This window comes from Pyrus communis, chromosome 15, assembly GCF_041283825.1.
Source record: "Pyrus communis isolate YQ-2024b chromosome 15, ASM4128382v1, whole genome shotgun sequence".
NCBI lineage: Eukaryota > Viridiplantae > Streptophyta > Magnoliopsida > Rosales > Rosaceae > Pyrus > Pyrus communis.
This window is the reverse complement of record NC_142579.1, coordinates 35,876,684-35,892,500: the sequence shown is the minus strand read 5'-3', so window position 1 is coordinate 35,892,500 and position 15,817 is coordinate 35,876,684. Positions and strand designations below refer to the sequence as shown.

Sequence of the window (15,817 nt, the reverse complement as noted above, 5' to 3'; positions counted from 1 at the left end):
ACTTAAACTGCAGTCTAATGATTTATCTACATTTGTAAGTGAGAGGTTTTAAATTCGATTCTCACCAAAGGCCAATTTGAACCATATTTTTGCTAGCTCATTGTGAGGCTTAACTAACTCACTCACCTCTTAGCCCTTAAGGTAGATAATATCATTTGAACAAAAATAAAAATAAATATAAATTATATATTATGTTATGATGTTAAAAAATGCATTACATGTTATAAGATTAAAAATAATAAGTCATTCGAGAAATGGATTTTCCTAAGCTTTGATCATTTTGATTCTTCCTCCAAACTTTATAGATTTCTGTACACTGATCTCATCATGTTTGGTGGCTTGCCTAACTCTAACTTGATTATATATTAAGCTAAAAAATATTGGTGACCTCAAAAAATTGATGGTCATTGGGGTTAGAATATATTGCATATAATTGAAGATAATGGTAGCTTGATATTATCCAAATGGGTAATCCTAGATTCCAAGTTCCTAAACAACCTTATAATTTTCAATCTTGTGTCAAATCTCATGATTGAAGAGATATCTTCAAAAGCCTACATCTTTTAAGTATAAACGTGTATACGATTTTCTTAATAAAAATTCAAGTACTTTTTGAAAAAACACATATTAAGTGTTCTTTCAAAAAAAAGTAATGTTTTCATATTCATTTTTTCAAGCATATCTAAAAACGTTTTTATAGTCATAAAACACTTTTAACCATTTCAAAAACAGTCTAAAACCGGTCTTGTAGTAAAGACAAGTAATATATATATATATATATATATATATATATATATATATATTCAAAACACATATTAAGTGTTCTTTCAAAAAAAAGTAATGTTTTCATATTCATTTTTTCAAGCATATCTAAAAACGTTTTTATAGTCATAAAACACTTTTAACCATTTCAAAAACAGTCTAAAACCGGTCTTGTAGTAAAGACAAGTAATATATATATATATATAGACACACTAAAGAAGTCAGCTGCACTACTCAAACTTCAGTTTCAATCTACTTGTAAAATATATAAAAAGTAGGGGAAACAAAATGAGAAGGGCTTTGGATGAGATTGCAAGGTGGCTTTTGAATCAAGACATTCAATTGTTTGATAATATGATATAAGCCAATTACTTTTTAAAGGCTTCACGCATTAGATTTAGATCAGATGAACTTTAACTGAAAACTAATTAAGTTAAAATTTGACGTTTCAGAATCAATGTAAGACAGAAAGAAAAGGATAAGCACATGAACTTTTGGTACATTAACAGCATGCAAGACCAACTCATCTCATCTTATCTCATTCCATTAGTACCGTTTTGTTTTGACCTTTTTCATGGGACAAAGTAATTTTTGCAAATTTTCAAAGGTTTGAGAATGCTTCGTTGGATGTGTGAACACATAATAATAGATCAAATTAAGAGGAAAGTGGTATTGACACTCCAAAAATCGCATTATACACTCCTCATAAGTGTATTTTTCTTTCCTAATATAGAAAGTTTGGAGTGTAAAATGAGATTTTTAGAGTGCTAATAACAATTCCCAATTAAGAATGAAGATATCTTAAGCAAGAGTAAATTGTAGCAATGGTCCCTCAATTTTAATCTCTCAACTAAAAACTATTACCACTGGTCTCTCAACTCATCAAAACGTGCAACTATGATTATTTTCATCAACTCCGTTGGAACTTCCATTAAAATGAGTCACGAGCTATGCACGTGAGGCTAAATCAGTGAGCAAATATGAAAAATCAAATTAGAACAATTGTGTCAATGGTCCATCAACTTTAATTTAACTAGAGAAATGGTCCTCAACTTTAACCCAATTGGAGCAATAGTCCCTTAACTTTAACCCATTTTGATAGAATTTTGACAGAGTTGACGAAAATGACAATAGCTACATGTTTGATGAGTTGAGGGACCAATGGTAATGAATTTTTAGTTAAGGGACCATTGCTACAATTTACACTTAAAGCAAAGTAAGAGTAGCCGTCATTGAAGATAAAATACTATTAAAAAAAATAATAGTGATAAAGTTAATCCTCATGCATGTTTATGAAAGGGATGTGCTATACACACATCCCATTTTATTTCTCACACCCTTGATAATTTATGTCCGTTGATCTTCTTCAATTTATCCAATTCGATGGTCGAAAATTAAAAAAGTATGTGAGAAGTAAAATAGGGTGTGTGGATATCACATCCCTTATGAAATCTCTACGAAGGGAGGAATTACAAGATTGCTTTTCACGTCACTTGGAAAAACATTCATTGCAATTTATGTCTAGATTGCCCACATTATAAAATAAAATTTAAGAAAAAATACACTTTTTATGTTAAAAAAAAATAAAAAAAAATCAATATAAGGGAATTTGTGATTCAAGAGAGTCAAAAATAGAAAAGAAAAGGAATGAAAAGGGGATCGATAGTCTTATTTTTAATTTTTCAAGTATTGGATTACAGTGAGCACAAAAAAAAAAAACAATCATAATGTTCTGATGAATTGAAATAATTCTAATTTCATTTCTGAAATCTCCAACCATCTAGTTGTATTCTCAAAAACATAATTCAGTGAACAAAACCTGCTGCCCTTTTGATATAATTTATTGGGATATTCACATATAAACTCCCAACAACATCACATTTTAGAAAAAGTACTTCAAACTCAATACTAAAGGAACATCCAATTTACTTTGCAACACCAAACTAATTTCATATCACAAGTGGATACATGAGAGATTTTTTTTTCTAATTTGTCACTTGAAGTGTTTTTCTGTAAAGCATTGTTTCTCAAAGTGTTTTTCTAATTTATTTATTAATGTACGGAGAAGAAAAGGCTCAAACAAAAATATTATGAAGTTTTAACGAAACACTCATAAGATAGGGTATTTTCATTAGTTTTCCTAAGATATTACCGTAGTAATGTTAGCTATGTGCTTTGATACTTTGACAAAAGAAAACATGTGACTCAGCCAAGAAAAACACACCAAAGCAAACAGCTTCGGTTTATTCTCCTCGTCAAAAGAATTCAAACTTAGACTGCCAAAGAGAAAAGACTTCAATTATAGACTCGAAAAAAAGAACTATGAAGAAACTACCATTTTTGTTACAATGATCGATACATTTACATTACAGAGATGAAGAATAAATTAGTCATAAACTCGTATTTTAAGAGTATCAAACATAAAATTTTTTACTCACAAGTGAAAAGAACTACAACTAGACCTAAATAACGAGAAAACAACCTCCTATAATCTTATAGTATGACAAAATCGCCTCAATTCATTATGAACTTTCACTGGTTTTTTTTTTTTTTTAAGAAATGAATGGTTTTTACATATGAATCTTCTAATAACATTGCACTCTGAAAATATAACTCAAACTTATCAATAGAAACCAAAGAATTTTACAATAAAAAATCAATTAAAATATGACAAGTGCATCAAGTCTATAGATAAAGAATTTCTTTCTCCAATTCTTATTGAAATGGTTTTTCTTTTTTTCTTTTTTTAGAGTTTTTCATTTGTGGAGATCAAGGGCATGACCAAAAAAATAAAAAAATAAAAAACAAACAAACAAACAAACAAACTAGAAAGGCCCCAAGGGTGCTACAAAGTGCACACAACTTTGGATCCTTGCTGAAGAAAATAAAATGGCTGGTTGGGTCATCATTGGGTTTTGGGATAGCTGGGCTTTCAACCAAGCTTGTTGGCGGGCCCGAACAATTGAGCAATTTCCTTTTGAAATTTAGCCAATTTTTTGCCCTCGCATAGGTCCAAGAGACGACCAGAACCCGTCGTTTACAAATGACGTATCAAACAACCCTAATCACAAAAGCAAACAAAAGAACCCAAATACAAATAGAACAAGTACAGTCAACTACAAGTACACAAACACCTTATGTCTTTTAAATTCAAATTTGAATGTTTTAGCATATCCTCTTAGTAAAGATTAATATATAATATCGCTGGTAATAAAATAAAAAAACTCATAGAAATTGTTATTTCAGTTTGAAAATTGCTAGGAATACCATCTTTTCAGAACATATGTTATAAACCACATGATGTAGCGATTTATAGTTAGACTCTTTTTTTAATGGTTTAAAGAAAATTGAAAAGGAATTAGGTAAGTAGAATGATCATGATAAATTAGGTTTTTTTTTTTTTTTTTTTTTTTTTTTTTGGTCGAAGGAGTCGGAGACTCGGAATTCATTAAAGATAAAACATATTACAAAGCCAACCAACGGCCCAAGATAAAAACAGTGGGAGGCCCAATCCACACCGACAAAAGCCTAGAACAGCAAACAAACGATAAAAGCAGACACAATAGCCCCGCCCCCCCCCCCGGGGGGGAGGAGGGCCAAAGGACTGTGTAAATAACCCTTACTACGACGGAGGCCGCATAACACTTCACCCAAATTTTCCGGCATGCCGGTAAAACAAGGGGTAGTGGCTTAGAGATCTACATCCCAAATCGAGTCCAAAACTCGAAGATCAGATTTTTGGTAGGAATAAAGGGGAAGTAATGGAGAGGTTGAAGGTGGAGGTGCCAGGGGAAGGAAGGGGTAATCGGAGAAATGGATGTGAGAGAAAACGACTGAAGAATTGAAATTTGGGTTTGAAAAGAGGGCAAGATGGAGGAGGAAATGAAAGAAGAGCTGGTAAACGGCGAAGGACGCCGGAAAAATAGGTCTTGACCTCACAATCCGACAGCCATAGATAGTGGAAGGGCAGGTCATAAACATAATGAACGGAAAAGAGAAAGAAAAGGAAGAAGAGAAATGAGGACTGCTTGCCAGCCCCAACCAAAGGAAGGAGTCGGCGGCGAAGAGCGGGGGAATTTGGGTGATCTCTGCGAGAGAGAGATAGTGTGGGTATTTATTGCTAAAAGACTATCTTAAATATCAACTTGTAGCCAACTCATATTACATGACCATATTAGTACGATTTGTATTAGTATTATAATCAATCAAGCATGAGGATCCCAAGATCTCTCTGTGAGGATCTTGGAAATCATTATATTGTGTCCGTTAATCGTACATCGTATGATCAGTTTTCGTTAAGTATTGTTTATGTTTAATTTTAAATAAAATATTTTAAAATAATTTTTGACCGCACGATGTATGATAAATAGACACGATGTAAGAATCTTCAGAATCCTCGTTCATCAATCAATATGATACAATAGTATTTCACATAAAGAGTATAAGCTTAAACAAAAAGAATTAGGTAAGCCATTGGAGATCTGTCCCTTACCCCCATAACATTCCTTTGGTCGTCAGCAAAACAAGAAAAAGGGCAAAAGAGTAAAAAATCAGAGTACTGATATGCATAAAGTAATTAACAGAATTAACCATATCATAAAAAGTTGGAATAAATATGATATTGTTATGGTAGTATTATCCAAATACCCATTTTACTTTATCACACACACCCTTTTAATTTTAAGATCTTTGAATCGATAAATTGAAGAAGATTAATGAACAAAAATCAATAAAAATATATGGAAGGTGAAAAAAAAAATATGAATAGCATCACCTTATTGTTATTTCAATTTGTTAAAAGAGAATGAATTATTAGGGTATGACAAGGAACAAGTCAAGGAGGTTGGTCGCTGAGAGGTCCTTCTCTTCCAACGTTACGATGTGCATTCCCGTATAGCTCCTACTGTGTTCTTGTATATATCTGTAATGTGCGTGTCAGCTTGAGCTAAGCTGCTGCAAAAGCAACATGCCACTGAGATCAAGTGGGCCCCAATCCATCAAATGCAGAAGAGATTTCTCTCTGATATTTTGATCATCTGGGGAACTTTTTGTTTTTTTCGTGTGTATACGAAGACTTGATCATGGTACATATGAATACAGTACAGTATATATAGGTTAGTATATATATTGATTCTTAATTTTATAAGTTTTCTTAAATTAGACAAATTCAAAATCATTAAGACATTCATATATAATAAAAAGAGGGGATGAATAGGGCTTTGCAAAGATAAACAATTGGATTTGATTTTGATAATTTTGTAGATTATCTTTGAAAAAAAATACCTAAAAAATAAACAGTGATATTGTACTTAAAATATATTATACTTTAGACCCTGAAAAAAGTATGTTTAAAAATGTGTCACACATGTGTGTGTGTGTTCAGAAGTGAGAACAGTATAAATGGCATGGCAGAGCTTGAACATATTTGAAGATCTATAGCTTGTAGTTTGTTTTTGTGCTTACATATATACATATATATATATATACACAGTGGAAACTGTTGCATGGGGTAAGCTAATGGGGATGGCATGCATGCACAACCACCAGCTCCTGATTCAGTACATTTGCATGCCATGTAATGCCAACCTATACTTTCATAGATATGCCCAGCATCTAACTCTGAGTCGTCTTATTTACAACCCTAAATTTCCCATACCCAGAGCCTGCAAAATATACATACATATATATCTTGTATATATTTTTTTATACATGTGATATACATGGACCCGGTACCAAGTTCTGACATTACATTTGCATGTACATATATAGTACACATATATATACCTTTCGGTCTTACATATGTACAAGCCTCGTTTGGTGTTTAAGATTGGATTAAAATGAATAATTTACAATATTTAAGGTCTATTAGATGGAAGAAATGAAAAAATTGTATCTAAAGTGGAGGTAGAAGATGATGGATCACTAAGAGAACTTATCCATTTCAATTTAAGAAAAAGAAAGAAAAAAGAAGAAGATAGAATTAGAAAATAAGTTTCTTACATGTATTCAATCCCTTAAAAATGAAAAACAATTCACAACTACTTTCAATGTATCCAACCCTAAGTAAAAAACGTATGTGGCCATGTATTGTTACGAAGATATGTAGCAGGAAGGTTCTCTATGCATGACGTCCGGAGCACGGGGTCAGTCTCCCCGCCGGTTGCATTGTTACGTGCTAGTTTTATCGACAGGCAACGAGTTTCTCATGATTGTTTTGCTAGTTTTGATCCATTTCGCAACATGATGGTATGTTTAGGGTTATATAATTACTCATACATGTTAGGTTTTAGGGTTTAGTAATACAGTCCATTTTCAAACCCTAAGAGTAACCTAATCAATGAACGTATGTCGGAGGGGACTGGCCTAAAACACAGACAATATTTGTTCGGTTTTAAAGCTTTGTTATACTTTCGATCAAAAAAGAATTTAGTTTTATATTCCAAATCTCAGAGAGTCAAAAGTAACTTAATCAATGAATGCATGCAAGATGACTGATTTAAAAAAACTTTCATTGTTTGGATCGGTCGCTTATGTTTGCATAAACAAATTTAATTGTTAATACAATAGTTTTAAATATGTTTTTCACATGTATGAAACTAAAAGAATTATTTACATATATAAACAACTAACTGTAATATAATTCCATTCGCAAATTGTTCAATGAGAGAACAAGGTTCTTGCAATTTGCCAATCATCATGTGTAGAGACAATAAATTCTTCTTAGGTTTTTTTTTTTTTTTTTTCTTTCTTTTTCCAGAGGGTAAGTGAGGAGTAAAAAGGCCGAAGGGGTGGTGGGAGGGGTCTCATCAGGTGTGGAATGCAAAGCGGTAAGAAATGAATCTAACAAGAGATCAGATTCTGAGAGAGAGAGAATAGGAGGAGAGAGAGTGTGTGTTCAATCAACCATGCAATCTGCCTTTCAGTCCTGCTCTCTTTGCAGAATGGGCCAGTAGCAGTACAGAAGAGAGAGAGAGAGAGAGAGAGAGAGAGAGAGAGAGAGAGAGAGAGGAGCTAGAGAGAGAGAGGTAAGCATGACGTAAGTTTCTGTCACTGTAACGCGTGCATGGAAGCGTGTGAAGCGGATTTGGAATTCAATACACACAGAGCGCTAGGCGCTAGCTAGCTTTTAACTCTCTCCTTGGACCTTTTCTTTTCCATTCCCCGCCCCCTCCCCCCACACCCCCCCCCCCTCTCCCCCTCTCTCCCCCACAAAAATCTATATCTGTCTTTCACTCACCATGCATTGTCTTATATATGGCGGCAGGGAGAGAGTTAATGCAAAAATATAAATACTCCAAGCATTTTACATGTCGGAGTTTTTAAATATTGGATATTAATCAGTGTATGATTTGGCCATGTTTTAATGATTAAAATCCGAGAGTATATATACGTATTTGCTATTTTTTGTAATTTTATAATTGGAAAATGGCCATGCATGCATGGCTTACATCAGCAAGAGAGGAGAGAGGGGAGAAAGAGATGGATGGAAATGGAGGAGAGCTGTCATACTGGTTTTCTGAGAGCTTCGTACGATCATGTATATGCAATATGGGAAGAGGGGTCAGAGCCCCATCATTGTCTCAATTATCAGGTCCTGAGTAGTACGCGAGAGAGAGAGAGAGAGAGAGATTGTTAAATTGCAATATTTCCTTACCTCACCGACGTAATTACCTACACAGGCCTTTTACCTCTGCTGCGTATCCTATGTATTATCTTATTGATGCAAACTGCTGTGACTAAGGTCGTCTACTGCAACTTGCCTGACCTCATCGATCCTCACCAAAATATTACGTGTATTATTTCTCGAGAAGGAAAGTGGGAGGGTGGGTAAATGAATTAGGACGATTCCTTCCAATGTAATTTTTTACTTGATTAGGATTGTTGAATGTGAATTATTATTGTTACTCTAAAAATCTTATTTTACATTCTACATTTTTTATAATTAGTAAGAAATATAAATTTATTAGAAATGTGGAATAAGATTTTTGAAATGATAATAACAGTTCTTTTGTTGAATCCCTATTTAAAAGTGCATAATATTGTTCTCCGATCATGCTGATCAGCAAATTCAGTAATATGTTTTTAGTCCAACATATCAAGGTGCAAATCATGGAGATATGGACATGGAGACAACAGAAAAATATAAATGAAACACTTGATTAATTATGAAATATAAAATAGTCTCAAAACTCTCCGTCCTAGTATATCGTAGCTGCCAATATATGCCACAGGGGATTAGGGCTATCGTCACATATATCATGAATTCAAGGCAGATATTAAGGTAAGGAAAAGGATCATCAAAAGAGCAAGTCTGAATGTAATTTGCTCCTCCTAGACTGCTGGCACGTAACCTTTTCTTAGAAACAAAACGAGAAATCTTGATACTTTTGTAAAAATATTAGAATTTTAATCGATTTTATTCAACAGGCTACAGCTCCTATGAATTGCAGATATTATTGGAATTCTGGTTTGGAAGACCGAGGAGCTCCTTTGATGATGGGACTGTGATGCAAAGCTGGCAGCACAGGAAGCATGAAAATAGCTGCAGTATGTTTTGGTGTAATAAATTGTTATAAAAAAATAGCTGCAGAATTATCTGCAGGTAAACGAAAAGATTTTTTTTTTTCTGGTCCTCAAGAAAAGTTTTTTGAAATCTTCCAATTTTGTTTAAATGACCAACTGAAGGGGCACCCACTTCTTTTTACCACATTCAACATTCATGTATTGGGCAATTATTATGTCCACACTCCACAATTTATCAAATTAGTGGGCTTATTAACAGTTCAATTTTTTGAAAATAAAATTTTTTTATAAAGGTATTTCAGTCTTCTCTAACTGTAACCATATAATTCATCAGTATCAGAAATCGAACATAAAACGTGTTTTGTGAAGTACGGGCATGAATGCTACGTATAAGTGAAGCTAAAACATGTATTTGTCCTCCAAAGCCCTAAAACTTGAGGAAGTGATCTATGAAAGTAAAAGGGCAAATTTTTGTTTGGTGAAAGAGAAAATCGATCGAGCGAGTTATCATTCATTCAGTCACCAAACTTGTACTACACGTTTAGGGACTGCCAAAAATGGACAAAGGAGATATAAATATGAGAAAACGTGAATGAGAATTGTGGAAGTGTAGGTAAACAGAGAGTGGCATGCATTCCCACTACATGTTTGTAAGATGGATATGACCCTCGTTAATCAATGACAACACTTATTCAGTTCAGCATATGTAAACGGATCAATTTGACCTGCATTTAATATTCAAAACCCTAAAATCTATTTTTAATTCACTTAGTAATTAGGTTTAAAATCTAAATCATTGTTCTTATCTGCTTAGTTTCAAAATATGTCCGGATGGATAAGGTTTTCTTTTTCAATTCACTGCATTATTAGCTCAAACACTTTCCTTTCCCACTTGGGGTAAATTAGAATAGTACTATCATTTGTATTTATAAAAATGTAAAGCATCAACTAGCTATTTGTTGGGTGATTCTAAAGATTTCAAAACCGACTGGTAAGGTTCACCTTACGAATTAAGTTGGAAGAATGATCTTATGGCCACCCATTTTTCATAATTTTCCATCCACCTTACAACTAAAATACACAGAACAAACAATATTAAGGTGAATGAAAAAAAATATGATAGGTAGATTGACATAGTAGCACTCAAGTTAAAGTCTTGTTGATTTTTAAAAATTTTACAAATGAAGAGGATGTATTAGAAAATACAAAGAAATTCTTTACACATTTATAAACAAAACTAGATAATAGGAATATATTTATTTTAGGAAGGTGATTTTACTCAACTCTTTTTAGCTTCATTTACCGTAAACAACAGATAAAGTCAGACATAAATACGTGCGAGAGAGAAAGGGGTATGTATTTATCATGTCCCTTTCATTTACAATAAAATGTGCCTATTTCTAAACAACTACATTAGAGTTAGCCTAACAATAAACATTCAAATATAACAGCACGAGTGGCATATAACTTGTATGTTCATAGAAATTTATTAACAATCAAAGATGCATGACTAGTGAGTCGTGACATAACTTGTCTGCTAATAGAAATTTAAAAACTCAAAGATACATGATAAGTGACATAACTCCATCAGATTTTCTATGTCGTTTTAATAGAATTAAAAATGTAATTTCTAATTAGCTGAATGTTCGGCGTTTATGTGTAATAGAACAGTTGCATCTTGTTCAAAGTGGTAGATGTCAAAGTTGAAAAATCAAGCCAAAATATTATAGGTCACACATCATACATGTAAATGTAGCCAGTGTAGGAATTGGTGATTTAAATTAGGAAATTTTAACGAAAAACTCTCTAGATTGTTCACTTTAAAGAAAAACCATATTTTTACACTAAAAAGTCAATCCTAGTACTATTCACTTTACCTTTTATTTTATACTTATTGTTAAAACTCAAGGTGTTCAAATTATTTTCATTAATTTTTCTTTAAAATTAGGATATAGACACTTAAACATTAGTTGTATGGGTGGTGTGTAGAGTTCTTACTTATATGACGTGGCACGAAGCTAACAAGGATTACAAACATAAATCTTCATGAACAAATGTTTTTGGAATCTACTAAAGATAGGGATACCCAAAAAGTTGTTTGATTAATTTTGAATTGATGAGTTGCATTGGGAACCGAAAGGTTTTAAAACGACATAAATACAACATGGGGAAAGCTCAGTGCCCTTAGAAAGATTAAACAACGTAATTTTGGACAAAAATTGAAAAGCCCGATATTTATTACAAATTTTATTTTATGGTTTTGGAAGTTGAAACGATTTTAGATGACCTTAAACATGAAGGGCTCATCTCATAACCATGAGGTTTGTTCTGCTCACGATTCTCTTTAAAAAAGATATATTATACACCTAATTATGATACCAAAATATTTCTTGTTGCCTCTTATATCATGATATCAATTGAATCCAATATTCCTCAACTTTAATTTCTTCTTTTTCAAAAGTTGCAAAATTTATTTTCTTCATCTTTCTTCGTTGGAATTAACGCATATCTTGTCCTACATCACTAGACTAGAAAAAAAAAATTACAACAATTTTATGCATGGGCGATACAATTCCCTACTAGCTCTACACATTGTAATCTATGTTCCTCATTGAGCCATTATTCAGTTTCCTATTGTTTCCTTGATATTTGAACCTTGTCATCTTTGATTCAAATATGATTTCTTTAGTTTCATTGTTTAAAGTATTCAGAATCGAACACTAAATCGCATTGCAGCTTGTGATAAATTCAGACCGTTTGATTTACTTTTTTAGTGAAGACGTCATGACCTTAATAGTTGATGGATTTCCAAATTGCCATGAGATACCAAGTTTGATGTCCAAATTGCCATGCAGAAGTAAAATTTCATGCTATATTTTGTTGGCTCGGAAAAGGAGTAGTCCAACCTTTTCTTGGTTAAACTTAACAATTATCGAGTTAAGATCATGATTGGCCTGCATTCCAACTTTGGCTCCTCCATTGTCAAAACATTCACTTATTACCATATGGCAAAGTTCAAAGAAATTACGAAGGAGACGGAGACCGCATTGTCAAAACTAGCAAACCTTAACCGTTTGAAAGATAAGAATTTGCGTGAACAATGAATAATGGAGCTAAAAGTACCTTCTATTTCTGAAATTGTATGTACAAACTACAAAGCTAAGGAAGATACACGAGACGGAAAAGAAATCTAAGCCCCCAAGCAAAATTGTTACATATACAAACCCAAAAAGATTAAACAAAGCCTTGCTAACTAAGGTGAAATTAAAATCATTATCCCCTGTAAATACTCCTAATTCAGAGAACAATCTAACAACTCCCCTATTTTTTTTTTCTCCCCTTCATTTTATACAACTCAAATTTGTAGAGATTATTTTAGTAGGATAACATGGGAATTACAAGAATTATTATTCCTGCAGTCTTTGTTTGTCTTCCAAAGCTGAGTAATATCCTTGGCTATCGCAACAGCGTCAGAAGCCGTTCCAAGAAGCCCCTTTCTTGTGAATCCAACCGTGTAGAGTCCATCACTTCCTTTCCAGCAGTTGGGGAAGGGTGCTTTTGGCATCCCATCTTTGGTGAAAAAGTCACAACCCTAAGATACCAAAATTAAAAAAAATATATATATGTTAATATTTTCTGAATAGTAACCATCATACGTGAAAGCCCACAAGGGCATATAACTTGTAAACATACAAAAAGGTATAATACAAAAGGGAATGTAACTGCAGAAGAAAAGAGATTCTGCCATGTTATTGGATTCGGATGGATATACTCGTGCGTCCCTACTTCTTGTAGGGTAACAAGTGTATACATTCAATAAATACTATGTCACTAAATGTATACACTCGTATTGCTTCTCGTTTTTCATAGCGTATTAATGTATACATCCGGTGACACTATACTCGTGCGTCCCTACTTCTTGTAGGGTAACAAGTGTATACATTCAATAAATACTATGTCACTAAATGTATACACTCGTATTGCTTCTCGTTTTTCATAGCGTATTAATGTATACATCCGGTGACACTCGGGATTTTCTTGTAGAAGAGGCCAAACAAAAAGCCCAAGTATTTTTTCTGGGGTCAGAAACAAGAAAAACCCCAAATTGTTTTATTCTTTTTTTCCATGGAGAAAAGAAGGGGTTTGTAGGTATGTGGAACTATGTGGCCCATAGTTAGTTTCCCAAAAAAAATAAAAAAACTATGTGGCCTATAGTTTGTGAATATGTCCAAGAGAGAGAGTGACACGTGAGTGCATAATAAGATAGAAGTAAAAACTAAAAGAGGGCAAGCTGGTCATGTTTACCTTGAGCCACGTAGGCACATTGCTTTTGTACCCAGTTGCTAAGATTATAGAATCAAACTCCTTCTCCTGTCCATTCATAAATCTTGCTCCATTTCTTGTTATCTCCTTCACCCCTTCCATCACCTGCAAAAAAATCCCAACAATTTAGCCAAAACCCTACTCAAAAAATCCAAAAAAAATCATATAAAAAGGGGAAGCTTCCAAGTACCTTTATTTTGCCAGATTTAATTTGTGACAATGCTCCAACATCAAGAACTGGGGTTTTTCCAGTGACATTCTTGAGCTCAATAGGGCCAGTTTTGGGCCTTTTGAGCCCTAATTGGTCTGTGTTGCCTAGGATTAAATTGGCCACTAGCAATAGGACCCTGTCTACAAGCTTCAATGGCAGACATTTGAGAAGTGCCATTGCAATCCCAAATGTTGAGAACCCAAACATCTCTCTTGGTAAAACATGAACCTGTAAAATAAAACACCCTTAATTTAATCCATAGATTAACAAAACCCAGAAACCAAAACTAAAAATAAGTCAAGATTATATATATTTAGAGAGAGAGAGAGAGAGAGAGAGAGAGAGAGAGGAGAGAGAGGCTTACAGTGTTTCTAACAACCATATGAGGGATGGCATTGTATCTACAGAGGTCAAGGCTGACTTCCATGCCAGAATTTCCACACCCAACAACCAAAACCCTTTGGTTTCTGAAATCAGAGCCAGACTTGTACAGACTGGTGTGAAGAACAGGGCCTTGAAACTTATCCATCCCAACAATCTCCGGTACGACGGGCTCAGCATTCTCTCCTGTGGCAACAATGAGCCACTTGGAAATGTACTCTGAATCCTGAGTCTTCACCCTCCAAAACCCAGAAACGGAATCGAATTCCGCGGTCTGGACGGCCTGGTTGAACTTGGGGTGGATTGAGAAGTGGGAGGCATAGGACTCCATGTATGAAATGAACTGGGATTTTGTAGGGTACCTTGGGAAATCTTCAGGGAACCCCATGAGAGGAAGCTCACAGAATTGCTTGGGGAGGTGGAGTTTGAGACGGTCGTATGTTTTCTGCTGCCATAGAGAAGCTATGCAGTTGGATTTCTCGAGAATCAGAGAAGGGACGCCATTGTTGGAGAGGCAAGCTGCTGCTGCGAGGCCAGATGGTCCTGCGCCTACAATGATAGGGCCTTGAAGAATCCCGGAATTGGATTCTGGGTTTTCTTGTTGAGGTTTTTTGAACGAACCCATCTCGGAAAATCCCAAGAAAGTGAAAAGATTTAGATAGAGAGAGAGAGAGAGAGAGAGGGAGAGAGAAACCTTTGTGGGTTTCTTTTTACGTGCTCTGTTTAGAAGGGACTGTTAGGGTGGTGTTTCTTTCGCTCTGTTTTTCTGAGGAAAATCTTGGGGAGGTGGGAATGAATTTAAAGAGGCTGGTGGGGAGAGGGGCTTGTACTTTGAGCAAGTGGGAATGAAGGGTTTTATGGAGATTTTATAGGGAAGTCTCAATACAAAGCGAATCAGGAGCGTGAGGTTTCTGAGCGACTGATGAGGACTTTTAATGCATAGAAAACAGAGTAAGAAATGAAAAAAAAACAACAGAGTTATTATTAGAAGTGAGAGGTAGAGAGAGAAAGTGAGCAGAGAGATAGAGATAGCGAGAGAGAGGAGGAAGGAAGGGGGTTGGGGGAGGTAATGGAGGCGTGAAGGTTAAGGAAAGGATTTGGTTTTCTCTATCTCAAGGCTCTTTCTTCCTTCTCAGTTTTCTTCTGTGTGCAGAGTGGAGTTTTTGGGAGGATTAAGTAGTATTAGGAGGAGGAGGAGGAGGCAATGGGGTAAAAGGGGGAATGACATAAATATATTTATGTGGGATTTTAATGATTGAGGTCGTTATTTTTGGGAGGAATGGCACGTCCCACTCACACTTCACAACATTGGTTTAGTAATCTCTTTTAGGTACTTCTTGTGTGTTTCTTGTCTACATTCCTTTCACATTATAATGAAACTCATTTAGTTGTCAATGGGATTATACTACTTCTTCGACTATATGAGATTTGGATTGGATCAACTCGCTAGAATATTGTCTTAAAATGCAGTATGGAATTGGATATAATGAAAATTAAAATCGAGACAGACCAATTTCAATTCTATATCAAATATTACAGCAGTTTCAATCAATCTAACGAGGCTTAACGAGAGCGGACGATGTAAATGAATTTGGAACATTTGTCCCATGTGGTCTT

General features: G+C 34.4%; 1 protein-coding gene across 1 annotated transcript; it reads right to left on the bottom strand.

Moving 5' to 3' along the window:
* Nucleotides 1-12,393: 12,393 nt before the first annotated feature.
* Nucleotides 12,394-15,403, bottom strand: LOC137717690 (putative indole-3-pyruvate monooxygenase YUCCA4). The gene is made up of 4 exons (XM_068457134.2): nucleotides 14,184-15,403; nucleotides 13,799-14,047; nucleotides 13,591-13,713; nucleotides 12,394-12,877 (listed from the first exon to the last, which is right to left on the bottom strand). The coding sequence occupies exons 1-4, from the start codon at nucleotides 14,823-14,825 to the stop codon at nucleotides 12,656-12,658; spliced, it is 1,236 nt and encodes a 411-aa protein (XP_068313235.2). The 5' UTR covers nucleotides 14,826-15,403; the 3' UTR covers nucleotides 12,394-12,655.
* Nucleotides 15,404-15,817: the final 414 nt, after the last annotated feature.